The sequence below is a fragment of the Camelus ferus genome, chromosome 11 (genome assembly GCF_009834535.1).
Source record: "Camelus ferus isolate YT-003-E chromosome 11, BCGSAC_Cfer_1.0, whole genome shotgun sequence".
Lineage (NCBI taxonomy): Eukaryota > Metazoa > Chordata > Mammalia > Artiodactyla > Camelidae > Camelus > Camelus ferus.
In genome coordinates, this window is record NC_045706.1 from 24626865 (window position 1) to 24645316 (window position 18452).

At 56.1% G+C, this 18452-nt stretch overlaps 2 protein-coding genes across 4 annotated transcripts; both read left to right on the forward strand.

Moving 5' to 3' along the window:
• The first annotated feature begins 355 nt into the window (after nt 1-355).
• NPM3 (nucleophosmin/nucleoplasmin 3) lies at nt 356-2385 on the forward strand. Of its 3 annotated transcripts, XM_032491049.1 has the most exons (7): nt 356-517; nt 823-908; nt 1140-1259; nt 1367-1460; nt 1808-1929; nt 2031-2066; nt 2231-2385. In XM_032491049.1, the coding sequence occupies exons 1-5, from the start codon at nt 400-402 to the stop codon at nt 1918-1920; spliced, it is 531 nt and encodes a 176-aa protein (XP_032346940.1). In that variant the 5' UTR covers nt 356-399; the 3' UTR covers nt 1921-1929; nt 2031-2066; nt 2231-2385. The 3 variants fall into 3 exon arrangements, with proteins under 3 accessions (XP_032346940.1, XP_006183000.1, XP_014413298.1); XM_006182938.3 differs by having other exon boundaries at nt 2031-2385; XM_014557812.2 differs by lacking the exon at nt 2031-2066.
• A 5167-nt stretch (nt 2386-7552) lies between these two features.
• FGF8 (fibroblast growth factor 8) lies at nt 7553-13497 on the forward strand. Its single transcript, XM_032492068.1, has 6 exons — nt 7553-7769; nt 7864-7900; nt 8430-8516; nt 8739-8919; nt 12072-12178; nt 13036-13497. The coding sequence occupies exons 1-6, from the start codon at nt 7738-7740 to the stop codon at nt 13324-13326; spliced, it is 735 nt and encodes a 244-aa protein (XP_032347959.1). The 5' UTR covers nt 7553-7737; the 3' UTR covers nt 13327-13497.
• Nucleotides 13498-18452: the final 4955 nt, after the last annotated feature.

The following is an 18452-nucleotide window of genomic DNA, read 5'->3' on the forward strand; positions in this document are numbered from 1 at the left end:
TTCCTTTGCTTTTATAAGAAAAACGCTGCACTGTATCTCGCCTTTGCTGGGAGAATTGGAAAGGCTTCATTTATATACACTTCTTTAAAGAAAGCTTACCTTGGGTTGGGGGACACTAGAGGGTGAGCGGAATTAGAGAAAATGGAGGCAGGAGCCGCCCTTAAGAGTCTTGGTCATGGAAGTGAGCCAGGGCGTTAATGTTAATCCCAAATCCATCTTTAATGATACTTACTCTGCGGTCTCGATGCACCGGCCTGAAACTCCTGAGCCGAGACGGGGCGATGGAACCCTGGACCCCGGGCGCCTGGCGAGAGTCTCCTTTAATAGGCGGAGCCGGAACCGCAGAGAGTCCCCGGCTTTGTACGTGTCGGGGGCGGGGCCACAGACGGCCCTTGCAGCATGGCCGCCGGCGCCGCCTCCGCCTTGGCGTTTTTGAGTCAGGAGAGCCGAACTCGTGCCGGGGTTATAGGCGGTCTGCGAGTCCCGGCCCCGGTCACTATGGACAGTTTTTTCTTCGGTATTGAGGAAAGGAGGGACTGAGGGTGGTACTGGGGCGGTCGGAGGCAGGGCTGAGGAATAGAAATGCAGAAAGGTGCACGACGTGAGGGCGGAGGGGGCCTCGCATGCGGCAGCTCTAGCAGAAGCGGGTGGCCGGGACCCTGTCCCAGATACGCGAGGCGGGGCCCAGGCTGAGAGCTCCAGGTGTTCCTGAGAAGTGGGCGTGTGAATGGCCGGTCAGACCCTGGCTGCACGTGAACGGGATTCGGTGAAAACATCGCCACATATTTACGCACACTCACCGCTCACCGTTATCTCTTACAGGTTGTGAGCTCTCGGGCCACACCCGCTCTTTCACCTTCAAGGTAGAGGAAGAAGATGATGCGGAGCACGTGCTGGCTTTGACCATGGTAAGGGGCGAGGAAGGGGGTTGGCGGTTAATAGCTCTACCTCAGCAGGCAACCAGTGGTCCTCTACCCGCGTCTCTCCCCTTCCCCCGTTTACTGGGAGTCACCTCCTCCGCCTAACCCCGGCATAGAGGGCTCCCCTGGCCAGGTGATCCAGGGACCTCTGAGGCTGGGCAAGTTTGTGGTGTCCACCCTCACTTGGGGAAACTCCGAAGCCCTGTGTATCCTTCCTAGCTCTGCCTCACCGAAGGAGCCAAAGATGAGTGTAACGTGGTAGAAGTTGTGGCCAGGAACCATGACCACCAGGAGATTGCAGTCCCTGTGGCCAACCTAAAGTTGTCCTGCCAACCTATGGTGAGTTCCCTGGCCATACCTTATGGGGTTGAGAGGTAGGGATTGAGGACTTACGGACTCCTCACAAGATGGGGTGGGCCAGGCCTTCATCCTTGTTTTCCTTCCAGCTCAGTTTGGATGACTTCCAGCTCCAACCACCTGTGACCTTCCGCCTGAAGTCAGGTTCTGGCCCTGTGCGAATCACTGGGCGGCACCAGATTGGTAAGTCTTCTCGCTTGCTTCCAGTGGACTCTCCATCAGGATTCCTGCCCCACCTCAACCTTATCTCCCAGTGCAGTTCCCATACAGACCCTTTATGATGTGTCCTCTACTTTCTGTCCTCAAGCCATTCTCCTTATGGAACCTGTCTAGCTTCTCCAGTTCCAGTGATGTGGACTCCTTTGGCTCTTTGTCATCTAGTTTAGTATCTGAAGTTTTTCCCACAGACCATAAGCTCTAGGAGGTGAGGGTCCCGCAAGCCTAGAGCCACAGGGCATGAATAAATAGCATGTGGTATGAAGGGAGTGTGGCTTTAACTTCCCTCCCTGTATTGCTTGTGTGCCTACCAGTTACTATAAGCAATGACCTTTCTGAGGAAGAGAGTGAAGAAGAGGGAAGTGAGGAGGAGGAAGCTGAGTTGTGTCCCATCTTGCCTGCTAAGAAGCAAGGAGGCAGGCCCTAACCCTTCCTGGTAAGTTGGGGGTAGGCATGCCCAGCAGAGTCGGGAGTTGTGGGGCAGGCAGAAGGAGCAGGTGTGGGCCTAGATGCTGACCCCTTGTTTGCTCTCTGCAGGTCAGCTAGCTGCCTGCCACATGTACCATGCACCAGGTTCCTGCACAAGTTTCAAGAATTTTATGTTTTCTCTGTTGAAGAGGGAGTGTGGGGGTGGATGGGTGGGGTCTTGGGCTGGTGATAGAAGAGAGGGGTCCCATTCTCCACAGGGCAATGGTTTTCTAATCCTATACCATGTCTGGGGTTTCCCTTTTCTCCAGGAGTGGGAGGAACTCTGAATTTTTATCCTGACCCTCTCTCCCCACTTGCCTATGAGATTGGAGGTCAGCATCTGAAGCTCAGGACTACACATTTCTTATATTTTTTACATTTTTGGATAAAGGTTGAAATAAAGTGTGGAGTTTTTTTTTTGCTACTTATTTGTGTGGCTTCTTTCCCTGCTGGGGTGGCATTCCCCTAGGGACCACCAGGTGGCACTGTGGCAGCACAAAGGGTGGCCTTGGGTCTGGGGGAGGGTGGGATCCTGCTATTCCCAAGGCCCTGGGACTAGCCCAGTCCTAGGCCCTAACTGCCTTCCTAAAAGAGGATCTCCCAACACCAAGCCCATTCCCAGTCCCTAAAGGTGGGGGAGGGCCATTCCAGGAGGTTATCAGCATCCAAACAAGGGGTCTGGGCCTCTGTCAGCACTCAGGCTGATGAGCAGGGGTGCAGATAATGGGGCTTAAGCAGCCCAAGGAATGTGCATCTCTAGCCCCATGAGGGGGCTCAGGCCCTAAGAGGGCCTGTGAGGGGTAGGGCAGAGGCCAGTCTTTGCTCCTCCTTCCAGTCTTGTAGCCCATCTCTGAGCCAGTCTGGGCCCTTAGAAACCTGATTCCGGGAGCCAGATGGAGGGGGCTGGCCAGATTGGGTGACAGAGAAACCAGAATCCGGGTGGCCTGGCATATGGGGGCAGAGAGGAGCCCCTGGGATTCAGCCTCCTGGGCTAAGGTGTTCCTGGCCCCAGCACACTGCCTAGTGTGGGGGTTCTCTGGTGCCTGAAATAAGGTAGTTCTGGGATTTGGCTGCTGCTGTGCTAGGAAGAGAAAGATGTACCTGTGTATATGACCAAGTCTGGGGTCAGCAGTTCAGCAGCTGTGTTGATGGGGGTGGGGGGCGATGTCTCAATGTCCTCCAAACAAACAAACAAACAAACAAACAAACATAAGGTTACCTCCTGAGACAACCTGGGGCCAGACATGCTGAGGATGGATAGAGAACAATGTCTGGTGGGGCTAGGCCCACTCACTCCCACACTCGCTCCTGGGCAAATGAGTGAACAAGTGGGAGAGGTCCCTAGATAACCCCAAGAGGCTGGTATTGGGGCAGGTGAGGTAAACTTTGGAGAGAGTGTCCCTACAACATGGAAAATCACTCCCTCTTCAACACATCCCTGGAGGAGTTTACCCTCTCTCTGTGGTGAGGAGCAAAGAGGTCTAATTTTGAAACTCCCTTTTTCCTCAAGTTGAGGATAACGAAAGATGATCCCTTTCTGTGTTGCAGTGTCGCAGGCCCTTTTCTCTTCTCTAGGAGGACTTTCCTGAAGTGCTTCCACCGGGAACCAGAGGGGTGGGGGCAGCTGGAATAGGACCGTTCCCCTTCCCGCGACACCGGGCCGGGAGATAGTGGGGGAAGGTGGAGTTGGCGCCCTCTGGTGGACAAGGTTGAAGCGGCCTGTGGCCAAGCGGCTTCCCACGCCGCCTCTCCAGGAGCTCCAGGCGTGAGCCGCAGGGCAGGCGCCTCTACGTGCCCTGCGAGTGGTCTGGGCGTCCGCAGTTTAGGCAGAATAAGAGGGAATAAGTCAGCAAGGCTGGTCGGAAGCCTGGCTGAGTGCAGGGAAAAGTCATTTCTCGGGGAAAGCCTTCCCAGCCGACCCATCTACCCTCTGCGTGTGGACCAGCCCCAGTATTTACCACCACCACCCCCACCGCCACTCCGCGACGCCGCTGACCGCTCATTGTCTGTCAGTGCCTTGGCTGGTTTCTTACTGGGTCTCCCCGCAGCCCTGGCCGGCGCCAAGCGCGCTCCTGCCCGTGGTGGGGGCCCAATCCACATCTGTTTCGTCCAGGAGTTTCCTGGCCCGACGGGGCGCCCCGCGGACAGAGCTGGGAATTGTTCTTTCTCCCTATCCGACCCCACCTCTCTTGGATCCCCCTTCCTGGCCCCTCAGCGCACAGTAGGAGCGCTGCCAATTCACTTTGGCCTTAGAGCGCTGAGGGACGAAGGCGTACGCCCGTACGCCGGGGTTTGCAGATCGCTGGAGGAGGGGCAGGCCTGTATTTGCGGGGCGCAGAGGGAAGACTCCCAGACCGGGACTCCAAATCCTTAACACAGTCTCGGCGATTTGCATTTGAACGGTCCGCGGAGGGTCTGCGGCGCTTTGAACGCTCGGGCGCAGGAGGCGCGCGTTGAAGCGAGCGGCAGTCTAGGCGGCCCGCGCCGGCTGGTGTGGATTTGAGGGGCCCGGGGTGGGCGGGGGGGGGGGATGGGGAGGTGACAGATGCGTTTGGAAAAAAGGCTGAAGGTGTGTGTTTGGGTCCCCGCGAGGGTGTGTTTGCGGAGAGGGGCCGTTTGTGTTGGCTAGGAGTGTGTGTTTGTTTGCGGGAGGCGAGGGAGTGTGTGTGTGTGTGTGTCCGTGTGTGTGTCTGTGTGTGTGTTTGTATTTGCGGAGTGTGGGGGCGGCCAGGAAAGGTGGCTGGGCTGTCATTCAGCGATCAGGTTGACAGGCGCTCCCTCATCAGGACCAGGGAGCTCTGATTGCAGATTCGAGGAAACAAAATAGCAATTGTAATTACGGGGCTTTGATAAGATAAAGGAAGGAGCTAGCTGGCCGGCAGGCGAGCCAGAGAGCGAGGGAGGAGAGAGCGGCCTGCTGGGGCCCGATGGAGTATTTGCATCTGTCACTCACGAGAGTGTGCCCTGGCAGTACTGGGCGCCTGATGTGGGGGTGGGGTAGGGTGTCCCCATTGCGCTCCTCCTCCCCTCCTCTGTCTAGAGACACCGACTTTTGGGGAGATGAGAAGAATCCCCTAAACTGAGGAAGGTCCAGTTCAGGGGAAGTTCTCCAAATGTAAAGGAATTCTGGTCCAGTAGAGGCCCCTTGGTAGAGGTTAAGGTGTAGGACTCAAACCCTGATCTCCACACTTTTAGGCCTTGGATTGCCCACCTCTGGTGGAGATAGAAGAAGGTGGATTAATATCACTGAGGTTCAGCCCAAGTCCTTCATAACCTTCTGGGGGCTCCAAACCAGGGTTGGACCCTCATCTGAGCCAGGTACTTCTGCATCCACCTACACTTTAAGGAAAGGCAGGTGCCCAGAGTGACTTAGGTTGTTAACTCCAGGACTATGCACACTAATGATGGGCTAGGTGCCCTGACCCCTGCCTAGGTCCTGCTCCCTGCTGTTCTCAACAAACTATTTTCAGAGGGCTGGGTCCCTGGTGAGGAGAAGGCTCTTATCCTTGCTCTCCATCTCTCCACTCATTTATTTATTTATGCATACAAAGAAACATTTTCAAAGGCCTATTATGTGCAGGGCATGAAGTTAAGGAGGTGAACATCTTGGCTGCTTGAAGCAGTGCAGCTGGGAAGGTAGACACTCAACAAGTGGCTAGTAACCTCTAAGACAGAAGGGCACAAATGAAGGAAAAGTGCTGGTCTGGGCTGTGGGCACTGAAGCCCATCTCACCTCTTTCCCTTCAATGGACCCACCTCCCAGTAGGATTGAGAAGAGACAGAGCAAACTCAGCCTTTAGCAAATACAACTGGTCAATAAATGGTGGTGCTTATGGTTAGTATCTGTTGGGACGGTGGTGAAGGCAAGTTTCCTTGGGGAGGCCCCACATGCACTGAGGTCTAAATGCTCAGCCAGTTTCCCCATTATTCATTCATTGAATACTAATTGCAGAACAACCCTGCCCAGCTCTCTGTCACAAGCTGCAGCATCCCAGCTAGTTAGACATGGCCCTTGCCTAGAGGTCTGTATGGGCAAGAGTGAGCCAAGGGGAAAGATTCCTGGAGGTGGGTAACAGGTGGGCTAAGGGAGTCTACTTCTCTGGGGAGGGATGAGACATTGGGACAAGTCTTCCAACTCTTTTCCCATCTAGACCCTGCTCAGTGTTAGCATTATGGCTGGGATTGGGAAAGATGGGGCAGAGGAAGGGGTGGTGGGCAGAACTTGGCTGTGCTGCTATGTAGGACAAGGGCCTGCTTACTGTGTCTGGCCTAATGGCTTTCTGGCACCACTCCAACCTCTCCAGTCCAACCCCCAAGGACATGGGGGGGGGCCAGTGGGGTAGCGAAAGTCTTGGGAGAGGGCAGCAGCTGGGCAGGGCATCAGTAGCTCCACCTGCTCCTCAGAGTTACCTATCCCAGGGTACCTCTGCCCACCAAGGTTACTCCCAAAGAAGCACCGTGGTACATGGAAGGAAGCAATGAGGGTCTGGAAAAAGCTTAGACAAGTCCCTACCTCCTTTTGGCAGTCCCCTTTCCCCACAGGTGACACAATACACCAGTCCATGTCTAGTAAAAAGTAGGTGTGCCTGTTCAACGCACAAATAATGGGACTCTGACTGGCAAAGCCTGGGTGACCTGAATCTACGTCTCTTCCCCAGGAAAAGCAGCTGAGAGTAGCTGTTTTTGCCCCTTCTGCCTGCTGCTTTGGGTGGGTGGTGGGGCAGCACTGTAGGTCTTCCCAGTGACCTCTGGGCTCTCCCACGTAAGTGTCTATGGTTCCTCTCAAACTTCAGACTAGTGAGGGCAGGGGACGGGCAGGGGCAGTGGTGATGGTGATAATGGAGGCGGGATGGGAAGGAGATGCTTCTCGATCTCAGGGCCTTCTTGGGAGACTGACCGAGACAGGCGAGACCAGCATGGCGGGGTACTCAGCGGAAAGACTGAGGGGGTCGGGTCCCCGTCGCACACGCACCCACTCACTGCCGGAGAGATGAGCGCACTGCCATTCACTCCAGCGTTAGCGGCCACTAGCAGGAAGCAGGCCCAGGCGAAGCGCACAGTAGGTGGTTCAGAGACCCACCGTACAGCCTGAGGCGTAAGCGGACCCGGCCCCATGGTGGGGACCTAGCATCTTCCGACTCGGGAGCACCGGCAGTCCGGGAAGCCCCAGCCGAGGGTCTCTGGACTCCAAGGAGCGGGCTGCCCGAGACGCCCCTCATTGCAGCGCGCCCGGACCCCAAGAACGCGCGAGGGGACAGGCAGGGGATCGGGGGAGGCGCCCGCACCGGCGGCCCCCGCCCCTCCCGCCAGTCCCCAGACCCCTCCCATCGTCCAGACCCCCAATCCCAGACCCGCCGGCCGCCCCGCCCCGGTCCGCCCCGCCCCCGCTCCGGGCTGCCTCCCGGCCCCCGCTCCCAGCCGGGGGCTGCGGGCTCCGGCCGCCCGCCCTGCGCTCCCCCCTTGCGCCCGGTACGGCGCCCCCCGCCCCCACCCCTCCCCCTCCCTTCCCACCTACCCACCCTCCCTGCCGGCCCGTTACCCTCCCGCCCGCTCCGGCTCCTGAGCAGCCAGCGGCCACCGGCTCCGGCAGCGGCTCAGAGGCACTCGGCGCGGCGCGGCGAGCTCGACATTCCCCGGGTCCCGCAGAGCCGCGTCGGGATCGCCCGGGCTCCCGCCCTCGAGCCTCGGCCACCGCCGCCCTCGGCTAGTCTGTCCGCGGCCGCCCGAGCGCCGGCGCGATCCCGCCGGGGCCGTGCGTGCTCCCCGGCTGCGCGCCATGGGCAGTCCCCGCTCGGCGCTGAGCTGCCTGTGAGTACCGCCGCCCCGCGCCCCGAGCCGCGCGCCCGCCCTCCCGCCGCTCACCCCGCGCCCCTCTCTCCCCGCCCGCTTTTGTCTCCCACAGGCTGTTGCACTTGCTGGTTCTCTGCCTCCAAGCCCAGGTAAGGCGCGCCGCGCGGAGGCGGGGGCCCGGGCGGGCGGGGGCCGGCGGGGGGCAAGGTCGGGCAGGAGCACTGGGACCGACCCTATGGTCGCGTGGCGGGGCTGGAAGGCACCTTAGAAGTGCAGCCCTAACTACCCCGAGAAGGGAGCTAAGGAACAGAGAGGTAGTACCTGCCTAAGGTCACACAGCCAGTGAGTGGCGAGGCTAGACCCCGAAGTCTCGGAGTCCAGCGCTGTCTCCCACGCCTTCTAGCCAGGTGGGGGTGGTTGGGGAACTCCGCGGGCAGCCACACCTGGCCGCCGAGGAAGAGGGCATCCGGGGCTAGGGTTGCGTTCGTTGTTAGAAGTCCGGTGACTGCATCAGGGACTCTCTCCGCGGCTCTCAGGGGAGACTTGCGGCGGATCTGGCCGAATAATCAGGTGTCTAGGCCCTCTGCGCTCTCAACATTTGCTCCGTAAATTTGTCTTTATAAATGTCAGGGGTCGGGCAGCGCTGCCTCCCGACTTAAAAGCGCCCTGCTCTTCTAGGAAGGCCCGGGCGGGGGGCCTGCGCTGGGCAGGGAGCTCGCTTCCCTGTTCCGAGCTGGCCGGGAGTCCCAGGGTGTTTCCCAACAGGTGGGTCCAGCTCCTTCCCCATCCCCGGCTCATCCATGCTAGGCTGGGTCTGTCTGACTTTCCTGGGTGGGGGTGGTGGCCCGAGCTGGCATGTTGGGGGGACCCCAGCCCTTGCCGGCTTCCTGGGGCAGTGGAGGGGGGTGCCGGGTGATGGGGGCCACTTGGGCCCCTGGGCGGAGTAGCATTATAATGGCGTGTTGTGTATTTTTCAATTTCCTAAAGGTAACTGTTCAGTCCTCACCTAATTTTACACAGCATGTGAGGGAGCAGAGCCTGGTGACGGATCAGCTCAGCCGCCGCCTCATCCGGACCTACCAGCTCTACAGCCGCACCAGCGGGAAGCACGTGCAGGTCCTGGCCAACAAGCGCATCAACGCCATGGCAGAAGACGGGGACCCCTTCGGTAAGGCGAGCTGCACTGTGGCCAGTAAAGGTAGTTTGCTGAATGTGCCCCCTTACCCCCTCGCTGGCCTGTTGTGACAGGACCCAACAGCCCCATCTGTGCCAGGACAGAGGCCTGCACGGTCCCCAGCTCAGAAGGGAAGGAGTTAAGGCAAAAAAGCATCTTGGGGGTCAGCTGGAGAAGAGAGGGCTGGGGAAGGGACCTGAGGGAGTACTTGGCCCACAGGTGCCCCCTTCCCTGCCCAGCAGATGAATGAATCCAGGAATCTCCCTTTCCACCTCCCCCTCTCATACCCCTCCCCACTGCAGGTGGAGGCAGAGGGTTCAGGGGGAGGGGGCCCAGGTTTAAGGGAAGCTCTTGAAAGAGGATATGTCGCCAGGGCCCACAAAAGGAGAGTGGGAAAGGGAAGGGAGAGAAATCCCCCCAGCTCTCCCAGCTTGGGGGGTGCTGTGAACCTTTAAATACTTTGATCAGGAGGGTCAATTACGCATGGGGGCTAAGCTAGGAAAAGGGCCCTCCCGGCTCTACTTGTCCAGGAACCCAGGCAGTCGGTCAGAGCGGGGCTCCTGGCTCCCGGTGGGGTGGTGAGTACAGGGAGCTACTGCGGAGCGGAGAGGCTGAGGACTGATTGATTTCTAAAACATTCAATATTTCTGCCTTGAAACAAGGCCAATTTCCAGAGTCCTGGATGTACCAAGAGAAAAGCAAGCCCTCTGGGTGGCTGGTGTTGTTTTTAGAGAGTGATTATTGTGAGTTTAAAAACCTTTAAATAATGACCAAGTTAAACAAGCATGAAAGGAGAGGGGAAGACTCTATTAAAATGTAATAAAAAGGTGAGGCATTTTAAGAGCTAAGAAGAAAAATGAAGAATGATATAAAACAGAAAAAGAACGAGCCTTTTTTTCAGATGTGGAGTTTGAAAGGAGTTGCAAGTCTGTAAATGTTAAAAAAGAGGTTCAAGATTGTTCTCTATGAATCTCTGGAGAGACCCCCGCGTCTGGCAGAGCGATTAAAACTCTTCTTACTTTCACCTTTTTTAACATTTCCTGAATACTTTCTCCTCTTCTCGAGCCAGTTTGGGGGATCGAGTATGTCTCGCTGCATTTTTTCTGCATCGACGTAGCTAACTTCCCTTCAAAGCTGGAGAAGGAGACATAATTTTCCTGGGATAAATCTGTCACTGGGGTGGAAGAGTAGGTTTGAAAATGTTAAGCTTTCCAAAAGCCCGGTCGGGAAAGCCGCTGTAAACTGCGGCCCCAGCTCCCCAGATCCATCCAGGAAGGAGAGTGGGGGCTTTCGGAGGTGGGGGTGGGGGTGGCCTGCCTGGTGGCCGAGCTCCCCCGCTGGGCTGGCAGGGCCAGCCTACCGTCCCTTTGTCCCTCCAAACTGGCTGCTTGCTGCCCTTTTCAGCTTCCAAGGAAAGGAAACGAATGTCTGGTTCCTCCTGGGTTTGCTCCACTGGAGCAAATGGTCCAGCATCCTTGGGTTTTGAGGAGGGAAGAAGAGGCTAAGCTGGCCATCGAGGAATTCATCTTCAGACATCAGAGTTCTGATGCCCACTTCTCTCCTTGCAAGTATAGGAGGCTTCCCAGGTTCCCTGGTTCCTGCCTGGTGGGCAGGAGCAGGAGCAGAAGGGCCCAAGACCAGAGGCTTAGGGTGTACAGCCAGGATGGAAGAGTCAGGGGAGAACAGCGGGGAAGTCCCAGTTACTTCCTTATGGGCCCCAGGGAGGGACAGACAGGCTATTCCATCCTTACTGCCCTGTTTGGCCAGAATCCTCAGAATGGGATCCTCTTCCCTCTTTTCTAGTCACTGTCCTTCCTGGCCCTTAAAAGTAGCTGCTTCTTGCCCTGGAAGGAGGGATGAGCAGACTGGCTGGGTCCAAGAGAAGGTGGGTGGGAGGGGAGGTGACAGCTGCATTTCCCTGGCTGACTTGGAGCCAGACTGGGGACTTGGTTACTGGATCCCAGCTACGTGCTTCTGTGAAGGGGGGCAGGTAGTCACAGGCTGGGCAGTGAGGGCTGCCTTGCTGACCTGTGCCCATCCCCTCCATTAGTTTCAGGGATCGAGAAGGTGCCACCTGGTCAGAGCAGGCTGGGAGGCCGCCCTGGGAGTCCCCAAACTTCTTTCTCAGGGAGGGAAAAATGTTGAGCTCTGCAGGAGGGAGAGCCAGAGACCCAGCGCCTTCGGTCCCATTCCAAACAGCTAAGTCAGCCCCCACTCCCTCCTTGGTGACAGCCTCAAAGGGAGGAATTGTCTGGAGAGTGGACAGGGATCAGGGCTTCTGTGGCAAGCTGACTGTCAAAGGGAAGAGGGAAGGGGGAAGGCACAGAATTCAGCTTCCAGTCTCCAGGCTCTCCAGAGTGAGAGGCAAGCACACCTGACTTCCCTCCTCACCCACAGAAAGTGTTTGGTCACTGGGGTAAGAAGCCCAGCACTGAGGGAAGTTGAAAGAGAAAAGACTATTGAGTTGTTGATTTCTGGACACTGGGGCTGGGGACTGGGGTACTGGGAGGCGTGGGGAAGAGGCAGCATCCTCCCAGCTGCTGTCAGAGGTTCTGGGGACACAGCAGGCTCTGGGCTGTGTGTACAAGAAGAGCTGTTCTCATCTCTGGCAGAGTAGGGGTGGGGTGCGGGGATGGTCAAGGCTGTGAGTTAGAATCTGTGGTACCAGAAACAAGAAAGAGTGCTTTATGTTTGACCTCAGGACCGGAGGTCACCACTGCACCTCGGATGTGTGTAATGATCTGTGAGGCATGTGCATACAATATTTTGAAGAATCCTCAGACATCTTTTGATTAATAGTGGAATTCTAGTCAAATTAAATTTTACTTGAAGCCTCAACATAAAATTCATTAGTCTGGTTTTTATACAGGGTCTTTTCAATTTGATGGCCCCAAAACCCCTCTGCAGAACCCAGTTCATACACTGGGTCCAATGTATGTCTCGTCCATCCCCCTCTGTAAACCCAGAGGAGGGGCCTGAGGCCCAGAAAGGGGACCTTCCCAGGGCTGCACAGCTTATTAGTAGCTGGGCTGGGGCTGGAGCCCATGTCTTGGGGGTCTGGCCCTTGGAGCAGTTGCTCCTGGGATGGGCCAGCTCCTGGGATGGGCCAGATGTGCCAATAACCATCCCCCTACCTTCCCTGATAGCAAAGCTCATTGTGGAGACAGATACCTTTGGGAGCCGGGTTCGAGTGAGAGGAGCTGAGACAGGCCTCTACATCTGCATGAACAAGAAGGGGAAGTTGATTGCCAAGGTGAGGTCCCAGAAGGAAGGCGGGGTGCCTGGGGCCTGGGGAGCAGGCTGCACAGGCTGAGCTCTTGCAGGATCCCAACAAGGTGGGCAGAGAAACAGAGGGCCACCTTGGGGTTACCTAATGATTGGGTGGGGAGGCGGTCGGGGAGGTGGGGGAGGAGGAAACTGCTTGAGAGATGAAAAGCTATAAAGGCAAAGTAGGAAGAAGGAAGGCTAGGGAAGGGGCTGTGGAGGGGGTGTCGGTAAATTCCATATATCTTTTTAACAAATCGCCAAATTGCTTTGCTATTATGTCCAATTACATGGTACCAGCATTTGGAATGTTCAGTAAGCCGCAGGCCCAGCCCCTCGGCCGAGCTCTGAAATGGCCCTATTAGTCACGGCTCCTCTCCAGCCTCGAGCTCCCCGCTTCCTGGGCTTCTGGGGCTTGGGGCTCAGCACCTCGTCACCGGCCTTCCCTCCCCTATAGGGTGGCAGCCCTGGGGCTGCAGGCCGGCATCCTGAGGGGCTGAGGGGGCAGGTGGGGAAACGGGCTCTAGCAGCTTGGGCCAGACTGGTGGGCAAGAGGCCAGGGCGGGCAGAGCCCGGGCTGGGCCCCTTCTCTGCGTCTCTGTGTCGGGGCCCAGCCCCTTCGTAGACAGCCATGTGTCACTGCTGCCCAGGAGGACAGGAAGTTGCCGGGTGGGCTGTGGGTTGTGAGGGATTAAAGAGCGGGTGCCCGGGCAGGGGGTGGGGCTGCCCACCCTGCCATCTGCTGGGGTGCCCACCTGCTGTCTGGGACCGCCTGCCCTCTGCCTCTGATGGGGGGGTGCTCCGGACAGAGCCCAGTGACACCGTGTCTGGCCCCTCTACCTGCAGAGCAACGGCAAAGGCAAGGATTGTGTATTCACGGAGATCGTGCTGGAGAACAACTACACGGCCCTGCAGAATGCCAAGTACGAGGGCTGGTACATGGCCTTCACCCGCAAGGGCCGGCCCCGCAAGGGCTCCAAGACACGGCAGCACCAGCGTGAGGTCCACTTCATGAAGCGGCTGCCCCGAGGCCACCACACCACCGAGCAGAGCCTGCGCTTCGAGTTCCTCAACTACCCGCCCTTCACGCGCAGCCTGCGAGGCAGCCAGAGGACTTGGGCCCCTGAGCCCCGATAGGCCCTGCCGGGCCCCTCCCCGCTGCTCCGAGCACCGGAGATTTTCATCTTGGGCATCTCCTGCAAGATGAGGTCTGCGCTACTGAAGGCTGGGGAGGAGCTGGGGAAGCCCCGGTTTCTAGTTGTTGATAATTGTTTGCTGTTGGGTTTTTGTTGTTGTTTTTTTAAAACAAAAGAGAGGCTCTATTTTTGTATTCCACTTGGTTGTGGTGTCTGTCTTCTTAACTCTCAGGAAGGCTGGTGAATGGCCTAGACTGGGATTCCGGCAGGGGTTCCCTGGGGGTGGGGGGCTTTTCTAGTCTAACAGAGGTGCTCCTGAGACCTCAGCACCTGCAGGGCAAGCCGGCCAGGCAGCCAGGGGCTCCACTGCACCCCCAGGTGGGGCCTGGGAGGAAAGGGCCACGGCTTAATGTCAGGTCTTTTAAGGGTGGGTTGTCAGTGGGGGAGGTGGTTGTATATTAGTTGCTATTAACTGAATGAAATATTTATTTAACTGGAGTATTAAAAGTGTGTGTTGGAGAGTGAGTCCTGCTAGGGGTCAGCAGCCCCCCTCCCCTGCATTACCTCAGCAAACCAGGCTCCAGCTCTGACTGTGGCCTCCCTTCCACCTAAGGACCTGTACCTGTAGGCATTCCCATCACTGTTACTGGAGGGGTTTTCCTGGGAGGACAGAAGCAGGGAAAGTGGCAAGAAGAGGCTCTTAGGTGGTCCTGGGACATCTTGACTTGGGCTCTTAATAGGAGTCATTGCTAACACTTTCCCAGGCCACTTCTGGATCAGAAATAATGACTGCTAAAACCGGTGCTGTAAACATGGATTCAGTGAGTCCTTTAAAAAGTGCCTTTCTTGTGTGCCTTGGTCTGTGTGAGAGACAGATCAGAGATGCCAGAGCTAGTTCTTTCTGAGTATCAGGCTCCAGAAAATGAAAAAAAAGAGCAGCTGCTAGGGTCCAAGTTAGGGGTTTGTTGGATGGGGGGCCGCCAAAGCTAGTGTTGACAATTGTGACATGGAACAAGTGTTAATTTTGGGAGATCTGGTTAGAGAGTTGGGAGCAGGAGGTGCTGAGCTCAGGTGCTGAAAAAGAGCCCAGGGGACTATGGTCCAGGGAGAGGTTGCTGACCTTGGAGAGATCGGCCCTAGAGGGAGAGGAACTGGCATCGGCCAGGAAGGAAAGGTCACCAGCCAAGAGCAGAACTCAAACTCTGGCCAGGAGGAGAAGCAGCAGGTGGTATGTCAGAAGGACTAGCCCGTGAGGAAGGATTGCTATGGAGGAAGGAAGACCAGGTCATTCATGGTGTGGACAAGAGGATTGGCCTGTGGTGGGTGGAGGGGTATGGGTTTGGAGGTAGACTGGTGAGATTGGCATCACACCACCCCCAAGAGAGCCCAAGCCTAGAGGCAGTAGGTCTGAGGACAGAACTGGCTCAGTCAGCATAACTAAGGCCTTTCTTTCTGGCTGCTTCTGCTACCTTTTCTTAGGATGCTCTGGGCTGATCTCACAGCCCAGTTATTGGGCCAACCCAGAAACCTCTTCCCTCTGGGCCTCTGTTCTTTGGTACCTCCTTTGCATGGAGGGCAACTCAAGGCTTGCCCCACCACATGGGCCTTCCAGAGTTGCAGCCACAAGTCTCAGGCTCAGGCCATCCAGGTGGATCAGGAATTCCAAGGCTCAGTGAGAAGCCTTGGAGTAGAGAGGCTGGGGTACTATGGGGTCTCTTCTGGCCTGCCATGGGGGTGAGGGGCTCTGGATAGAGTAGGTCTCTCCTGATGCATAGACATGGGGGATGTGGGGAGGTGCTCTAGACATCTCCCTTCCAGCTCCCCCAGCTCTTAGTGCCTCCTCTTCTGCTCCATCCCCTCCCCTCCCCCTTTAATTAATTCTGGGTGAGCAGCCTGGCTTTATTGTGCAAGGAGCTGGGGTCTCACTGTGGGAAAAGTCACACCTTCTGAGCAGCTTCTGATGCCATGCAAATGAAGAGACCGTCCAGGAAACGCTTTCATCTGCACGGCCGCCTGTCCAGCCCCCAGCCCAGTAATTACCCACATTTCATTTGTTTGAGAGCAATTCCTAGGGGAAACCACAGAGCAGGAGGGAGTCTGGGTGGGTGGGTGGGGGGTGGAATGTCAGGCTCTCCCTGCCTGTGATCCTGGCCACAAGTGGGGCCAGGCTGGGCCAAGGCTGGTCACTGGCTAGACTAAAGTAACCCTGAAGCCCCCAGGCTGGGGATGCCTGAGTACTCCAGGGTAGTAGGGTGGAACTTTGCCATGGGTGCCATGAGAGAGAAGAGGTGGGCTGTCCAGAGAGCCAGCTGGACCTGCCTCGTGGAGAGCAGAGAGATGACTGATGGGGGAGAATAGGGTCTGGAGCGTTGCAATCTGGTCCCTGAGATGGCCTGAGGCTTCAGGAAGGGGTTGACTCCCAGCAGGACCCAGGCCAGGGACCCTTGGGAGCTGAACCCAGAGCAGTGGGGCTGGGCCAGGCCAGAGCACCCACCATCTTGTTTATCTTTGTGTAGCTGCCTCCACAGAGCCCTCGCTAATGGGGTTTTACAGCCCACTCAAGCTGCAACTGGCCAAGAATCAATCATTACCGGCACTTAGTGGTTTGATAGTTAACAGCCTGAACTGAAGCCAAACTGGTTGTTAACTGTGATAACAACTGATTTCAAGGGGTTATTGCCGGCCCAATATGCTCTGCCCATTTATTTCAGGGAAAACAAGCAGGGAGCTGTTTCAAGGCCCAGAAAAGGGAGGAGGATTGGGCTTTCCTCAGCCAAAAGGCCCACCGCTCTGTCTCGGGGTGGGTGCTGGCTGTGCGGCCCCAGGGGCCGGCTGAAGTGTGCGTGGAGGCTGGGCCTCCCAGAACTCACTGAGCACCTGTGTGTGGGCCCAGGTTATCCATGCAGAAGGGCCTCTCTAGTCCTCCCTTCTCCCCACGTCTTGCCTCATCCTGATTCCCCATCTCCCGTCTCCTCCTTTTCTTACAGCAGCGACCCTCGTGAGGCCCTCACAGGGACCGACTCTCCATAAGGAGGAACCTAGGCCTGGTGGCCAGGCCTCTTCTTGTCCCTACTCTGCAGGTGTGGCTGGACCTCTTCACCCATTCCTCCCTCACCCAGGGCTGCCAGAGCCCAGGCAAGTCCAAGCCAGAACCTTGCCTTTCATTTCAAAGCCAGTGATGACTCCACCTAAGCCTTGACTGGAAAGAATGAGTGAGAGCTCTCTCCTCTCACTCCACCAGGTCCTGCCCATCCCCACCTGTTACCCTCAGCTGAATGGCAACAGGTGAGGCTATGGCCAAGCATCATTCTAGAAAGCTGCTGCAGCCAAGGACCTGGGGTTTCTCCACTGTCTACAAACAGATAATCCGAGGCCCAGAAGTCACATAGCCAGGGTGAAAGGTAGTACGAGAAATCAGGTCTTAATTCCCAGACCCAGGCTGCCTCTTGCGGACTTTCTCTAATTCATTTACTCATTCACTCTGTATTGAGTACCTGTTATGGGCCAGGCTGTGTTCTGGGTAGTGGGGAAAAAGCAGAAAATAAGAGACAAAAACCCTGTCATTATGGAGCTCATATTCTAGTAGGGGGTGGGGGTAGGGTGAGAACCAACAGTATATAGAGTTTATCAGACACTGACAACCACGAAAGAGAAAAATGCAGAGAGGGAATGAGTGTGGAAGGTGGGGGTAGGGTAGAAGCAATTTTAAATTGGGTGGTCAAAGAAGATTTCACTGAAAACTTAATGCTTGTGCAGATACCTGATGAAGGTAAAGCATTCAGATATGTCAGGGAGGAGACATCCAGGTAGAGGGAATAGCCAGTACAAAGCTTATTGCATTAGGGGAAGAGGAGAGAGGCCAGCGTGGCTGGAGCAGAGTGAAGGTAGGATATGGGTGTAATGTGGGGGTAATGGGGGGGTGGAGAGTGATGGAAGCCTAGATGAGGCTGGAGACATAGAAGAGGTGGCGGAGGAGGGCAGATCCTGTAAAGCTATTGAAAAGACTTTAGTCTTAACCCTGAATGAGACAGCAAGCCACTGGGAGTTTTTGAGCAGTAGACTGACATGATCTGAATTAAGTTTTAACAAGATTGCTTTGGCTGCTGTGTTGAGAATAGACAGTAGGGGGGCAAGGGAGACCAGTTATGAAGTTTCTACAGTAATCTTGGCGAGAGATAATAGGGGATTAGAGGTGATGAGAAGAGATCGGTATTTTGGACATTTTTCACAAGTAGGGGTGACAGGATGTGCTGATGGATTTGGATGTGGTTTGTGAGCAAGAGAGGAGTCGAGAGGTGTCCACAATTTCTGCCCTGAGTGACTGAAAGGATGGAGAGGCCCTTTACTGAGACGGAGAAGATTCTAAGAGGTACAGATTTTGAGAAGAGTAGGGGTTTAGTTTTGGACATGTTAAGTCTGAGCTGACTAAATATTCAGGTGGAGATGTTGAGTAGGCAGCTGTCTGTGAGTCTGGAATTCAAGGGCGAGATCTCATGTGAAGATATAAATTTGGGAGTATTCTGCTCATGTTTTTAAAGCCAGGCGATGGAATGGATTTCCTAGGGAGTGAGCATAGTTAGTAAAGAGGAAAGCGCCAAGCCTGAGCCCTGTAACCTGCGAACATTTAGAGGTCAGTCAGGGTGAAGCAGGGAACCAGCAGTGATTGGGAAAGTGTGGCCCAAGACGTAGGTGGGAGGAAGACCAAGAGGGTGCGTGTCCTGATGATACCGGAAAAGGACAGTTTCTGAGCCCAAAGCTTTCAGTGGGGTTAGGATAGAGTTTTACTGTCATCAACTATCTCCCTTCCCTCCTACCCCTGACCAATCACAGGGCCAAGAGGAAGTAGTCAACTAATAGGGTTAGTTTAACCTGGTTTCACCTTGGGGTCTCCTTGACTCTTCTTTCTGCCTCCCCCTGCCTTGCATCCTGCTGCTTTTACTTCCAGAAGATGTCTCAGATGTAGCCCATCTACTCTCCTGCTTTTCTACTGCCCCCTCCCTGCTCCAAGGCACCATCAGCTCTTGTCTGGCTTATGGCAACAGCCCTGTCACTGCTCTCCCTGGTTCCTCTCTTATCCCCCTACAATCCTTTCTGAACTCAGTAGCCAGGACTTCCAAAAACACAAAT

Bases quoted from the DNA above. Each gene is read 5' to 3' on its own strand.
- FGF8 (XM_032492068.1), top strand. From the start codon at position 7,738: ATGGGCAGTCCCCGCTCGGCGCTGAGCTGCCT. The intron at 7,901-8,429 runs GTAAGGCGCGCC...CTGCTCTTCTAG, and splicing joins TTCTCTGCCTCCAAGCCCAG to GAAGGCCCGGGCGGGGGGCC. The intron at 12,179-13,035 runs GTGAGGTCCCAG...CTCTACCTGCAG, and splicing joins AGGGGAAGTTGATTGCCAAG to AGCAACGGCAAAGGCAAGGA.
- NPM3 (XM_006182938.3), top strand. From the start codon at position 400: ATGGCCGCCGGCGCCGCCTCCGCCTTGGCGTTTTTGAGTCAGGAGAGC. The intron at 1,260-1,366 runs GTGAGTTCCCTG...TTTTCCTTCCAG, and splicing joins AGTTGTCCTGCCAACCTATG to CTCAGTTTGGATGACTTCCA. The intron at 1,461-1,807 runs GTAAGTCTTCTC...TGTGCCTACCAG, and splicing joins CACTGGGCGGCACCAGATTG to TTACTATAAGCAATGACCTT.